Source organism: Styela clava, chromosome 8 (genome assembly GCF_964204865.1).
Source record: "Styela clava chromosome 8, kaStyClav1.hap1.2, whole genome shotgun sequence".
Taxonomy (NCBI): Eukaryota; Metazoa; Chordata; class Ascidiacea; order Stolidobranchia; family Styelidae; genus Styela; species Styela clava.
In genome coordinates this window covers 1,987,678-2,003,550 of record NC_135257.1, presented here as the reverse complement: position 1 = coordinate 2,003,550, position 15,873 = coordinate 1,987,678, and the positions used below count along the sequence as shown (strand labels likewise).

The window sequence follows — 15,873 nt, the reverse complement described above, 5'->3', positions numbered from 1 at the left end:
TTTTATTTTTTACCAACTACTGGACTGATACTTAACTTCCTGATGCTTATTAAAACTGTTTCATACAACTCGAATATTCAAATACAATCGAAATTGATTTCATTTAATATATTAAATATGTGATCTACATTTGAAAAGTTGAAGATAGGAAAACAGGTCATTGAGACAATGAAACAGGTCATCTGTTTGTTAACAAGTTTGTTGAAAAGCATGCTGTGTGAACCAATATTACCTATAAGTAAAACCCTCATTTTATATATCTGAACTATCTATATACTAAATTATTATAATCTTCAAGGGGTATTTCCAAACATAAGTGTCTATGGGATTGATTTTTGATGTATGTCCTGAAAGATCGAAAAATCTAATATGAAACAGGCTCTAGTTGGGTTTGAAATATGACTTGTGAATGATAATATATAAAACTTACTCAATTGTATTTGTATGTTATTCTTATCATAGACAGCAATACGAAAGCTTAATTTACTTGTGTAATGCCGGTAATGATTAACTGCACCCTTCCTTTTTGTGGAATAATTATTTATGATGGTGTCATTGGTGTGACAGATCATGGTAAGAGATACAACACGCTGGTTCAGCATTCAATCAAAAACTAATCAATCTTGCTTTTTCATGGTCAGTTTTGATTAGTCATCAATATCAGCAAACTGATCTTTTATCTTCATTACTGTGTATTTCATTTCAAATATATTTGAAACAATTTGCATATTTGAATTTGCATTGATTTTGTTTGGTACATTTATTCACTGGGCTTGGAAGACAAGCATGTTTTTCCAAATCAAGCTATATAGACAAAAAAATTATACATTAGGGACAAGGAAGAAATATAAGTAGTAAGGAATCAAATATACTATAACTGTATAAAAGCCAGAGATGGCCAAAACTGAATAATTTAGTATTCAGAATACATTCTAAAATAATCTTTTCGTATATGAAATATCGAATATATTCTGAAACGGTTCTGTTCCACAATAGAGAAATTCTCCAAGACTATTATAAATTCCTAGAAATCAAATATAGTATTGCAGAATAATTCAGATAGACATTGTTTTGATTACCTAGTATTCTACATTTTATAATGTTAGAAGTCAACTAATTTTTCATTTATCATAAGATAATAAAATTTTAAAAATTTCAAATGACTTATTATATTCGGTTCGTTTGGACATTCCTGATAAAAGCATTTACTAGTCTACAATCAAATTTTTTAGTTTGTCAATGTAGATACCAAAAGCAAGTTAACAAAGCCAAAATTTTTTTCATGAAATGATCATTATTATATCATGAAATACAGGTCCTCAAACCAGTGTTTCGAAATATATAACCTTGTTTCCAGAAGGCTAATTTTTGCCTGTGTATTCCCCTGTAATGATTATTTATATTTAAAAAACAGAGGAATGGCGGTAAAACAGCTGTGACAGTTTCTTTGTCGCTTCCAGTCTAATCTTACGACATACGTTATATTGAATATGTCAACATTATAATTAATGATTGAATGATCTCCAGGACAGTGTGTGCGTAGTCCACGCACACATACAAAAGAAAGGCTCTTTGTATGAATGTATACTATCAGTATTATATTGCAGCCGGTTTGAACTTTTGTTTCTGTTTTATTTGGGTTCATTTATTGAAAGTTTTATTGAGTGCAGCTTTTAAAATTACCTAATTTAAAAAAAAAAATTTACACGTAGTTTAGGTTGAGAGTCTCTTTTTGGTCTGATCATCTCATGCTAATTTCTCAAAATAGCATCTGAAGATAACATAATTTTAAATTCAAAAATTCAATGTCATAATATATCTAAATATGAATATTTTCATTTGTTTCTGATAGGTGAGGCAGCATTTCTTATTATTATTCAAATTTCGGGTAACAAGAATAATTGAAACTCAAAAAGACTGATTTAATTTATCTATAGACATTTTTGACTTCCATTTTTTAATTTTGATAGTCTTGTAATTGCAATACATAGCACAATGATAATTTTTAGACTATTTTGAATAATTCTTCACATAGCAATACAGTTTATATTAATTGTTAATTTGCAATAAGCGACAGTCTGATAATGTTAAAACTGGTACAAACCAATACAATTGTAAACCGTATTAGCAGTTCAGTTAGAATGCATGAAAGAGTTTTGATTTGGTTTTGAGGAAGTCCATAATCACTGGCCAAATTATAATCTTGAAGTTGACAGTAATCGTTTTATTTATTTTGAACCTCAAACTCTGTCAATAAATTCTAATAGATAAAGTTTTTTAAAATTTAATATTATTTTCTTTTAAGTTGCATGTAAATATCTAAGATTATTAAATCAGTCTGATGCAGTTATGATGTATTCTATTTTTATTCTACTTGCAAAGATACCACGTATAATATGTATAGGCCTATATCTTTATTTTGTGTCATGATTTGCTTAATTTATCATAAAACCAGTTGTTTGGAGTTGGTATAGTAATAGCTCAGTGATATTGTGTTGTTGTGTTGAGAGTTATAATATTCTGTGAAATGATCATCATTCCTAATTAGTAGAATTGCCACAAACCCAGAAATTCGCTCACTCGACGGCTCAGGATTATATTAACACAATTTGTCTATATGGTTTGCTGAGAAAGATTTTATCGTAGGTTATGCTCCAGTTGACTTGAATATTATTCGTTGAAATGTTTCAAATATCAGAAATATTTATCTCTGTAAGTCTTGATTTTGCAGCAACGCGGCTTACTTTTGGTGGATAGTTTGTGAACCAGTCTATGAATGAGTCCTACGTACTGCCTGTGTTAATGTTATTAAGACTTTGTTTCGGAGTCGACTATGTACAAACTTGTGTATAACTTGAGTTTTTTATTTTCATTTTTTCTATATCTCATATTCAACTAGAACAATATTTTTGAAAGACTTTCTATTTTACCTATCTAGAGTTGAAAAAAAAAATTTCTTACTCACAGGTTCGTAAAATACAATTAGGGCAAGAAAAAGAAAAAACAAGAGTTTGGCAACAAGCTTTTGAAGCTTTGGCCACAGAACATCACAAATTGGAACGTACATTGTCGAGTCATTCTCGTTCATCGTTTACAAGAATGTCGGCATCTGGTGATGGAAAGATGGTTGATGTTAATGGCTGTGACAGGTAGGATATTATAAATTCTAAAATAAAGCAAGTTACTTCGAATCTTTATTTAAAGTAGTATATCATCTATGTTAATAAAGAACTGCCAGTAGTTTTTTGATTTGGCAGAAACAACCATATACAGTATGTAAATATTATTCTTATATTTTCCCAAGTTGAATCAGTCAAAAATAATTGTGTGGAGTTAATAATAGTTGGGTTTGATTAGCCAATATTCTTCTTCATAGTATATTGCTCAAAGCAAGACCATGTGCACTCAAAAAAAACTTAGATTGATCTCTAAGCAAACTTATAGTTGGCAAGCAAGGTGCCATAAGTTAATTAGAGTATGAGACTATTCAATTCAATCTGTTTATTACACGAGACCAGAGACCATCATGGTCCATATCAAATAAGCAAACAAATCAATTAACACAGGCAAATACAAAAATAGCATGTATATAAAAATATCACAGTAAAATACCACAATATCAGCAAAATAACATCTATTTTGAATCAAATTCACAGTAAAATTCCGCAATATCGGCAAAATAACTGCTAATATGAACTAAGTTCATTCATCATAAATAAGCAAAGTCATGAATCATTATAATGTAGAAATGTGCTCTGGTGAGTGAATGAATGGGAGTGCCCCTTTTTGCATCTTCAAATTTTGTTGGAGTGGCATTTATAGCCAACAAACAGTGATGGTATGTTTGTAAACACATTGTTCTTCAAAATTGGCTCTTATTAGCGAATTTATATTTATGTTGTTTATTGGGAAATGTTCTGTCTGTCGCTTTTGTCTGAAGGTACTGCTCCTATAAATCAATATTTAAATGTTGCTAATTGCTATTTTGGGCTGTCAATATTTCTGGTTCATTATGTTTTAATGTGTCAATGTTATCATTGAAATGAAGATATTTTAAACTGTTTTCGCTTTGCTGATATGTGGAAACTAATACATTTCCACATAATTATTAACAATATATTGCTGAGGATTTGGGAAGTATTTAGATATAACAGTGTCAAACATAACTGTTTTGATTTTAGACCAAGTACTGCTGGATCAAGCGGAAGTGGAATAGTAAGTGATGAAGATCAATTCTATGATGCATTTGAATCAGGTTAATGTTATTTCTATCTTTTTTATGAATTCTGATGATGAAAATGTTGTAGTGAAATGTTACAAGCGAAATGACATATTTTTTTCACAATCTTTTTATTTAACCTGCTTGCTTTGATATAATTGTATACAGTTGCTTTGAAAAAACATATAAATTATTTATCAGGCGTAGGACCAAGGTAGCAGTAGGTGATCAAAAGAATTTGATTAATTGATTTGGCTTGATAAAAAAAATTATTTGTGAAAGAGTTGAAATATCTTAATAAGTCTATTGACAAGGTGCACAAACCTGGAAATTTTAAAAGAAGAAAAGCTTCACCTAATTCATATTTAAACAAATCATGTGGTGTATGTGTAAACTACGTTCTTTATTCAATCTTTATTCAAAACTATTAGCAGTATCGATCCATCAAAATGACTCCTTACATTGAAATTATTTATCATTTTATGTAATTTATTGTTATTAAAAAAAATGTCATCTGGTTTATAAAAGGTCATCAATTTAATATATCTCTTGCATGTTTGTCTTCACTTTGAAGAATTGCTTCCAGTAATTCTGCGGTGAAACATTCCATTTTTATTTTTATGTTCGAAAGGTCATGTTTGTTTATTGTAAAAATATGTAATTTTACATATCCATAACCTTCAGCTTTAGAGAGTTCGTTAATTTTTTTGTAGATCGAAAACGAGACAACATTTTCTCTTTAACCTAATGTGGTTTAGTTTAAAATATTTCGTGTGGTATGATAATGGGAAATCTTCCGTACATAGAACATATGTAGCAAATATAGCCATTTTGTATTGAATTTGGTAAAATAAAGTTTATGAAATATAGAAATATCTTACTATTAGGGTGCTACTTATCTAGAAATTAGAATAATCGCTTCAGTGAAATATTAATCTGAATTGGTCCTAATTCTGTAATTTTGTTTTGCAATATCTATTTTGAAAAAGGAATTAACATGTAGAATACAGCAATTTCTACAAGCAAGGTCACGGTGGGTTTTATCTTAGATAAAAAAAAATGGATTTTTATCAAATGAACCAGTAATTTTGGCAATGAAGCTACAGTTTCAAAACCACCAGTGGTTTAAACTAATTACGGTAATTGCGCGGTGAGGTCTTGCATGGCAAACTGTTTATTTCAATTTCAATAGGATGGTGAATCTATATCCAACCATTGAATACAAAGAGCATTTCAGTAAAATGAAGTTAATAAAATTGATACCATTCATGAGCTGGAACTCGATTACACATAGGTACTAATGATAACTAATTCACATAGGTAACTAATTTTGTTCGCCTACTTTACATCAAGTTGACTGAACGCTATGGGACTGGGGTATATTGACTTGGTTAACATAGACAGTCCCCGAACTCGTAATAGAACTAAAATAAGGAAAATCGGAATCAAATTATGGCCTAACCCTAACCTGGTACACACATTACAGGAGTACCCAAAATATATCAATGGTATTTAATCTTAATCTATTGTATAATTCTTTGAGAAAATCGATCACCTTAATCATAAAGTTGTTATATTTATATTATTAAAAACTCTTGACTTTTAGAACTTCTATAAATTTTTTCTTTGATAGAGGAGGAAGGAGAATTTGAATCTTCACCTCAGCAAGCATCAGGAACATCAGAATCATCAAATCAAATAAATGATAACTTGAACAATCAAAAATCTACAAATAGTACTGTAGAAGCACAGACATCAAAAAATGGACATGTTCAGAAATTGTCACATTATGAACATAAACATAAAGAAGTTCATGTTAAAAGAGGAAAAACTAATTCGCATGTAGTTGATGACATTGAAAGTACAGTTGAAACTGTAAAAACTTCTCATGGTACAAAAGCAGTACATACAGAAAAACATTTTCATTCCGAAAAGGAAGTCAGGAGGAAAGATGAAAAATCAGTAGAAAGTGGGGTATGGATCCATTTTTTATGCATTTGATTCAGTGTATTACAGAGAAACCTTCAAAGATGTAATTCGAAAATTTCTTAATTACTTCTACAAAAATGAAGAAAATATATTTAACACTCGAGTTTCTGTTTGTGTGTGATTGTACCCAAAAATTCAGTAATATAAGATGCGTTGCACAAAGCTTCGTCTCTCTAGAATATTTCCCAAATACACCGGGTTCTGCTTTTTGGGTCATCCTGTAATATATTTTTTAATTGTTTGTTTAATTTTTTCATCCGGGCGCTTTTTTAACTAAAGTCATTGTATGAGATTAGAATGTAGGTAGATAACTTATTTCCATGCTAATATTTAGAGCATGCTATCATATTCTGATTCTACAGCAATCTCTATGCTAAGTGTAGTCCTTATTCATATTTTTTATCTATTTTCAGTCGAGTTCTGTATCATTAGTAAGCGACACATCACAAGTATTTCAAGATTGTGTTGAATTCACCTATAGAGAGAAATTACCGGTTGTAATGTTTTCAAGAGATGCTTTCAGCTTCTGGAGTATTTTGAAGCAGTGTATTGGGAAGGTGAGCTGTTGAATCTCTCATATTTTTTGTTGTTTTATTTTTCCTTGTCCGTGTGATTTATCATTACATAGAAAAACAAGAATGTGACACTCTAATATAATATGGACACGAAAGTTGCACATATGTACAGATAGGATATAGCCTCAGCTGAGCACTAATTTCGATAAAATCGTAGGCAGACGTACAATCATGATGGAAAATAGTGTTCCTATATTCCTAAAGCCATCCTATGAATTAAAATAAAACAGCAAAATATTAGATCAGCAAGGACTGAAATTTGAAAAAAATGCAAGCAATAAATAGCCTTTTAGAGACTCAAATGATTTTTGAGTAGTGAAAATTTGAAATAGATTTGTTCGTTAGTTGCAGAAAAAAGTGAATTTTGCCAACAACAATTAGGCAAAATTATATATATGTAATTTTGGTGTGAAAAAAAAATAAATAAATAGGGTATGTTTTCTTATATTAAGTTAACAAAAATGCTAGCGCCTCAGTTACTTTACATTTTATATGAAAATAAGGTTTTATATGTAATTTTTCAAAACAAAATTTATGAAATTATAGGTTATCATCTTATTTTCCGATTCTGTATAATTATAGTACCGGTATATAAATTTTGGAATATAGACAGCCTTGATATGAAAATTTCTTGTTATTTATATAACCTGGCCACAAGCAAGAGTCACCTTGCTAGAGGTACCTTGTTCTATGCTATGTAATCAAATACCCTCACCCAACATGTTTACATTATATGAAGGATTTCTGCTGATTTAGTCGTTGAATTAATTATGTTTGCTTTGGATCAATTTTATCTTGATTTTGTGTCTCGTCTCGCTGGATCAAATTTAGTTTCAACATTAGACTTGAAGTCATTTCCATATAAGGCCCAAATCGTGGCAAAAAGTGAAAGAAAGAAAAAAAGTTTGTTTTTAATATATTTTGGTGGTGTTCTTTAATTCTCGATTCAAATTTAAATTTTCAAGTCAATATATGAGTATTTGACAAATTTGATAAAAAATATTTATGCATTTCATCGGTTTTATTGTTGAATTCTAATTTTTCAGGAATTATCCAAGATTACAATGCCTGTTATATTCAATGAACCTCTAAGTTTTCTACAACGTTTTTCTGAATATATGGAATATACACACCTACTTAGGGAAGCTTGCACCATAAAAGATTCAACAAAACGATTAGAGGTGAAAATATTGAATTTGGTCATCAATATCTAAAGTTTTATTCTTTTATAAACAAATTAAATAAGTAGGAATTTTTCATTGTATGATTTTCCCCTGATTGAAACCTATTGCAGAATTTTTATACTTATGTTTAACTCAGCTAATAACTTAGCTCATTTTCAATACAAATCATTTTATATCGCTTGTAAATACATTCGTATCTTATCAATTTTTGTTATACACAAATGACCTCTGATTCACTGCAATAATAATGATTATTCAGCAGTGATATTATTATTATTATTCATGAAACAACTTAATATTTAGTCATAGTTTGTAGTGGAATAATTATGATATTTCATTTTCAAGCGTATTTATTTACATATATATATAATATCTCATTTCTTGCATACAGAATCCTTCTTGAGTCAAAATATTCTCATATAGTATTCATTCTAAAAGCTAGAATGCAACTTTTTTATAATGGCTTAAGCTTAGTCTCTGGTACTTAATCTCTACTAATTCTTGATTTATCTATGCCTAGTTTGACTATATTTGAATCAATTTCACATCATTGGACAAGCTGAGCTGTCAAATTTACACAATTTTCATTGGTGATGTTGTTTAATGAGTATTGAATTTTGTATTTTATATCTCCGATATCTGTGAGATAATTTTTCAAAATATTGTACTTTTGCTTTTACTAGATTGTTGCAGCATTCTCTGTATCAGCTCTTGCGTCACAGTTGGGACGAGTCGGAAAACCGTATAATCCATTACTTGGTGAAACTTTTGAGTGCAATAGGTCAGTCTCATATTATTTTATATAGGCAGGTGGTATATATGATTTTTGGTATTTATACTACAGTGTATTTTCAAATAGTTTCCATAAAACAATCGTATGGAAAATGCATTAAAAAACTTTTTTTTGGGGAAATTAAGTACTAACTGTAATAGTATTGATGGTATATTATGCAGTGGGTACTAGAATACTGTGCATTGAACTGATAGGTTATATCTTGTTTTAGACTTTAGTCTAACGAGAGCTCACTGCCATTCTGATTTGTCAAGCCTTCATACCGGTATTTAAAATTTTTTTTTCATGTTTTTCCATCTTTCAGGCCAGACATTGGATTTTCCTGGGTATCTGAGCAAGTATCTCATCATCCACCAATTTCGGCCTTTCATGTGACTGGAACAAATGCAGAATTTGATTTTCATGGAAGTGTTAATCCAAAACTTAAATTCTGGGGGAAAAGTGTAGAAGTGGAACCCAAAGGATTAATGACTCTAACATTAAATGAGTAAGAAAATTGCTTACACGAATTCTGTATCAAATTAGTACTTCAAGAGTATAGTATATCAGACTGATAAAATTGTAATATGTGCACAGTACATGATATTGCATTTTTGCATGTTTATATCAATTTTGATAACCAAACAACTATAAAGTATAGTATCATGAATACATTTCAAAGGTTACTCAAATAAATTCAATCGTAGTAATCGAATACCCTTGTTTAAGATTTAAATGTTTATTACACTGGGTGACCCAAGTAACAGAATCCAGGTCATTTGGAACATATTCCGGAGAGAGCATGACTTTTGTGAAAAGCGTCCTAGAATAACTTTGGGTACAATCATACACAAACAGTAGTTAAGTGTTAAAAAAAATTTTCACTTTTGCAGAAACAATTAGGAAATTTATTTCCGTGTTTTTTGGGCACATCTCATGCCTTCTTTTTTGTAGAACAGTTGACTTTATGTATCATTACTTTGGATATAATTTTTGGATTTCATTCTAATCTTCTTGAATTGGCAAGAAATCGCAGAATATGAGTTATCCTTTTATACCATATATTCCAGGTTAAATGAAACCTTCACTTGGTCAAATCCACATTGCAGTGTTCAGAATGTTGTTGTTGGTAAACCATGGATTGAACAACACGGTGTTGTTGATATAGTTAATCATAGGTTTGTAAATTTTTGAAGTATATTCCACATCAAGGAATGAATAAATTAAATCAAAGTTTTGGTGAATTTTGGTAAAAATTATTAAATAAAACTTGGTATAAACTCTTGAATATAACCTGGAAAGAATTTTGTAGTTTTATTGTTACATAAATTTGTTTAATATTCAAATTTTGTGTGATGGAACTGCAATAAGGTCTGTGGTGACTTAATTTTGATCATTGTCATTAAATTTTTTTCTACTATGTGAGTGGCATGGTGTTTTATACAACCTGGTATATTCTGGATTTTTGCATCTGGATCAAAATTCTTGTGTAATCATTATCAAGTTTAAACATGAAACAATATTTTACCTTTCCACAACCTACCCCAACAATCAGTACTTGTTCTGAAGAGCAGAGTTACAGGTGGGAAGGTAAGGCTTTTATGTAGCTGCAGGTTATCATGTCCCTAGGTAGGTATTAAAATATCACTTATATTATCAATAATTTATTTTTCATTGTTATTACAGTACAGATGAAAAGTGTGTTTTGAATTTCAAATCCCACAGTTGGTTTCGACATGATATTAACAAAGTCGAAGGATATATCGTCAATTCTAAGTAAGTTTATAATCCTTCTAATTTATTTAATATCACATAACCGGGTTGAGTTCAATAGCACGATGCAGAAACTGATGACAAATACATTTCACTCATTTTCGACTTTTTTTTGCTTTTTTTTGTTGATTTATTGTTAACTCATGTCCTATATTGCTAAAGACTCCAAGTAAGCTAGAGTGAAAGCTTGATGCAAGTGATAAATTTGTATCATTATGGTGTCAGAGCAAATGAAGTTATACTGAAATATCTGTATATTTTCAAATACCGAGAGTATTTGAAAAAGATAATACCAATTACCCATCAAGTCCAAGCATCTGAAACAAATAACTGGCTAACTAATTCCATACCCGACATGGATTGGCAACCAGATGAGCTGGGGTCTGCCATATAATTAAGCCTGCTTCCTCTCCCCAAGGAAACAAATAAAAATCCCATCAGAGTCCTATCATTTTATCAGAGTGAGATTGAGAGTCTGAGAATAAGCAAGCTGTGTGGATGTTGCCGGTTTGAGTCTTAAATTGAACAGTGCTCAGTATTTTCTTCAAATACACCTTGAAGAATTTAAACATAAACTATCGTACATTTCAGTCTATTTGAACCAGCTTTTCTGAAATGCATGCATTCTTATTTGTTAATAATGTCTATTTGTAAACTATAGAAAAAAGAAATTGAGATATCTAGAAGGAGATTGGACAACACATATGTATTCACTGAGTCCCGAGGCTCATGAGAAGTATAAACGTGAAGTTAATCCTGGGAAAGAAAGAAAAGGATCTTCGGTGCGTTAGAAAATAATATTCACATTAACATATCCTTCGTTTTAATACACTGAAGTAACAAACGCGATTAATTTGGCATAATTTGTCGTGAATATTGAATGCGATTTGATATATGTGTCTTATTACTGTATATCAAGCTGTCATGTGTTTATTGATATTGGAATCATAGCAAGAGTCATATTTTAAATCTGTTTAGAGCGCGAGCTGAACTGTAGGAGTCTTTCAGACTTGTTCAGAACTGTCAAAATTGTGACAATTGAGTGTGTGTTCAGTTTGTATTCACCAAATTTGTTGTAATTGAATTTTTAGTTTCTCGACTTGGATTCAAAATTTTTTCAATCCGGCAGTCGAAGTCTAAATTTGTGTCTCCAATGACTCGACGTAGTTTGGAATCTGCTTCAGATTTCTCTATCCCACACCCTTGCTGTATATATGCATGTTTCATATGAACTGTCAGAAGGAATAAATTATCTCGATAGTATTTTGATTGTGTCCAACATATTCTTCGATTATAATGTATTTTTGTATATATAATATTTTTGTATAACTTTTTTTACAGAGTTCTCGAACTTCCACAACAGCAGCAGAGGTACTTGACTCTTTGGAAAAATCTAAAGACGATGATTGCATCAAAATATGGGAAGTCAAAGAAAGACCTTCATTTTCTAAAGAGGTAATTTGATATCATTTTGAAACCATGTTTTACTTTGTAAGAATCATGCTTAAGAATCATTGATATAAGCATTAATTAAGACATTGTTTGGTTTTTGATGCGCTATTTTCTGCTCTATGGAAAACTATGAATAAAATGAAGAAATTGTGATCTATATCCGAAACATGTTTAGATTGGTGTTTTGGAGCGAAGTCACAATTGCAGAAACAGATTAGTCATTTGACAAAAAGCAATTTGCCACGTCTTTACGCATTAAAAGTTTGTAAGCTGGTCAAGATTTAGTAAGATATAAATAATTTTGATCTTGTTATTTCAGTATTATAGTTTCACGAGTTATGCGATGACATTGAACGAATATTCACCAGGTGAAGAAGATATCTTACCTCCAACAGATACAAGGAAAAGACCTGATGTTAGGTGCCAAGAAAATGGTGATATTGGTAAGAATTAATTAATAGTATTATTTAAAATTACCTGTTTTCCTTTCGGTATCAAAAATGAAATAATTTTGATTATATCAACAACACCTCATCTTAATTCTTTTAATTTTTGGTTGTCCACACTCTAGAATGCTACACATGCACTATACTAGTAGTGTGAATGATGGTATTCAAAATGAATAACTGGTTAACTATTCCCAACTTCCCTCTGCCCAGAGATAAGTATGAGAATATTATCCTAACTCTGTATTAACACCTATCACTGTAAACCTGCGATAGTTGTAATTATAAACCAAACTTTCATGGGTATAACATTGGGATTCTTTTCCATTCAACAAGGCCCAGAACATTGAGCCAGAAAAATGAATGCAGAATATTAACATGACCCACAATTATCACTAACATTTTCATCAGTTTGCCTTTCCCTCACTCTTCTCTTGAACATTTATTAGAACCAACGTACAAATGTTTAATGATATTTCTATATTCCTTAAACAAACTACTAGGAGTTTGTATCCATTTTTTTTTAAATGAAATGTGTGTTGTTCTCCTCTAGATGGTGCCGGTGATCAGAAATGGAGGTTGGAAGAAAAACAAAGATCAGCAAGAAAACTCAGAAATAAAAGCAAGGATGAATGGACACCAAGGTATTGATTTGTATAAGCGTTTTTTTTTTGTGATAACTATTGATGTCGCCATTTAGTATTTACTTTTTTAGAGTACAAGTTTAGTTTTAATAGTATAAACACAGCCACCAGTATAGAAACAGCCACTTATGCATTTTTTCGGTTTTGTTTATGTGTGTAATGTACTTAGGTAATCTATTGTATTGTCAATCCAATTTCATGGAATGTATAAATTGCTTTAATTCCTACCTGTATTACTATGTAACCCATTCAATGCATTCTTTTACAGATGGTTCAGACATGGAACCAATCCTATCACTGATACCCCTGATTGGATATTTGACACAAAGTACAAGAAACGAGACTGGTCAAACTGCCCCGATATATTTTAAATATAGAGTATTTCAATGGATAAAATCTGAGAAGCATCATTGATGAAGCAAGATAGGTAGCAGTATTATTACCAGGTGGAAAAATGATGTCGTACAAATCAATAACATCATAGCATCATTTGGTCGACCTTCTAAGCAGATCTCTAATGTTGTTAAGTTTGAACACATTCATGAATTTATCACTGAATGAAATTGAGCTTGTTGGAAAATGCTCACTTTAATACATAGTCAATCGTTTTTTCTCATGTTTCCTGCCCGTGGGTAATCCTTGTGGCACACCAAATATCACAATATAAAATCTACTACCTTATGTGTGGAACTTTGGTTAAAAGTACCTAAATGTGGATTGATTCAATTTTCACTTTAATATATAAGATGTTTATCATTATGCTTTTATGCCAAAGCTTTTTTTCTTCTAGTACTAAATCGAATCAATGTATTTTTCTAATTAGAATTATATTCACCATTGTTTTGAAAAAATGAATAAAGATATTTAGACAGTCTGCTAGTTAGGGTTTTTCCGCAACCATGTGTTCAGCTGCTTGAATTTAGTATTGTGTGAAAATTCTGCATATTCTGTTCATCTGATGGGTATTTTATAATCAATTTCAATCTTTGGTTAGATCATAACAACACCCTCCAGTAAACAATTGGTTTGGCAAAACAAGTTCGAAAAAGCAGTTAAAATATATTTCTTTTGAATATTCTGGAATACCCAGTGGCAATGTTTAATATGCTATCTTAAATGATCACATTGTCTAAAAATACTCATTTCGTATAAAAATTCGTTCTTTTGTGGAATTGCTTTTTTTATTTTTACATTTTTAGTTTAAAAATTATTCCAGCATAGCTTTGATTTGAAAATAAACTCTGATAAATTCAATATTGAAAATTGGTACGATATTTTGTAAATCGTGATAAAGTACGTAAATATACTTTTGTGCTTTTTATCATCACCTTCAAATTGTGATAGAGTAGTTTTGGTTTCTTCGATGTCCAATAATTTTTGGTAATGGCTCAGAATGCTTAATGTATTTGGCATCATCATCATGTCTCAAAATCTCAATATCTGAGTTTTCTAACTGCTATATATGCTTGTTATTGTACAGGCTAATAATAGTTTGTGTACCTATATCTGTATATTTTTCAAATTGCTTTCAATAATTATATTGTGAGATATGCAAATAAATGATATGGTCAATTAATTCCTGACTTTTATTTCTTTCACATGCCACAGTAGCGGTGACCGTACATTTGAACCCATGTACATTTGAACCCATGTGTATATCCACGGGTTCAATCTATACGCCGGTGCTAAAACCCATGGGTTAGGGTTAGTATGAGTTCAACTATCCGAAAAAACAAAAAAAATTCCATAGGTGCAATAGCATACAGGTGCAATTGTCATGGGTTCAAATGTACGTGGGTTCAAATGTAATGGAACCCACAGTAGCTAATGAGAACATATCTTGAATAGCACTACATGTTGACCTATCTCACCGATAATTTCTTATGTTTCAGATTTCAGTAGCTTTTAGCTAACAATCTATTGTTAGGTTGGAAGTAGTCGACAAGCTTTCAAACAAAAGTTGAAATTGTGTTAATAAAAGTCACAAGTTAATAAAAAGCAATAAGAATTATCAAGAACTATCTATCATTCACTCTGAAAAGATATTAAGAAACCAATGGTACAGGTTATTGTTAATTATATATTTGATAATTTATATATTACAACAAACAAAGCCCACTTGTGGGGTTAACTCGTTCGTCCCGCGGAAAGTCGGCAGGTTCAGAGAAGCAAAGATACGAAAAAGTTAGCGAGAACAAAGTCAAATTTACTAAGAGCTGGATGAATGCAATATTAAATATTGAGCTACAACTCAGCTTACCCTATATTATATATAATATTATATAACCAAGAAGATTTTGTTGTGTGTAACGTTCCCCCGGGAACGGGCTTTCCGTAACAAACAGAAAAATGTTAACTGAAACGTAACAATTTAAATTCAACCAACCATTTTCAATCATGTACTCGTGATCATGAACATTGACTCGTTTTCGTTATGTCAAGCGTCGTTGGTCATGTTTTTACTGTTTCGGAATTTAGGTATGAATCAAGTAACTCAGCGGCAATTTTTTTTTTATTGGACACGAAAGGTACATATTGATTGTATTATTCTTATGTTGTTGTTCATTTAGAATCGCTCTTTTGTTGTTGTGGTGGTCAGTTGTTGTGTTGGTCAGTGGTGGAAAATTGTATTTTTCGCTTAAAGGCTTTTATCCTGTTGTCTCTAAGGGATTCGTTTTTTTTTTCGTCATTAAAAAGTGTGCGCCATGTGGCGTGTAGACTGCCGTGCGTACCGGTATCCAGTAGTCTATTGTGACAGATTGCATACACGTACTCGGGGCGGGGTCGCGAGATGATTTTCCAGGGTCGCCTAACTTCCG

At 30.9% G+C, this 15,873-nt stretch overlaps 1 protein-coding gene across 3 annotated transcripts in view; it reads left to right on the top strand.

Moving 5' to 3' along the window:
* Nucleotides 1-14,630, top strand: part of LOC120345431 (oxysterol-binding protein-related protein 1-like) — a 30,406-nt gene extending 15,776 nt beyond the window's left edge. For all 3 annotated transcript variants that reach the window (XM_039414880.2, XM_039414878.2, XM_039414879.2), the window contains exons 12-25: nt 2,968-3,149; nt 4,182-4,255; nt 5,853-6,193; nt 6,622-6,765; nt 7,830-7,964; nt 8,651-8,748; nt 9,065-9,247; nt 9,810-9,917; nt 10,426-10,515; nt 11,174-11,294; nt 11,854-11,967; nt 12,284-12,407; nt 12,964-13,054; nt 13,323-14,630. In XM_039414880.2, the coding sequence (XP_039270814.2) occupies nt 2,968-3,149; nt 4,182-4,255; nt 5,853-6,193; nt 6,622-6,765; nt 7,830-7,964; nt 8,651-8,748; nt 9,065-9,247; nt 9,810-9,917; nt 10,426-10,515; nt 11,174-11,294; nt 11,854-11,967; nt 12,284-12,407; nt 12,964-13,054; nt 13,323-13,425 (1,908 nt within the window). In that variant the 3' untranslated portion in view covers nt 13,426-14,630. The remainder of the gene's footprint in view (nt 1-2,967; nt 3,150-4,181; nt 4,256-5,852; nt 6,194-6,621; nt 6,766-7,829; nt 7,965-8,650; nt 8,749-9,064; nt 9,248-9,809; nt 9,918-10,425; nt 10,516-11,173; nt 11,295-11,853; nt 11,968-12,283; nt 12,408-12,963; nt 13,055-13,322) is intronic.
* Nucleotides 14,631-15,873: the final 1,243 nt, after the last annotated feature.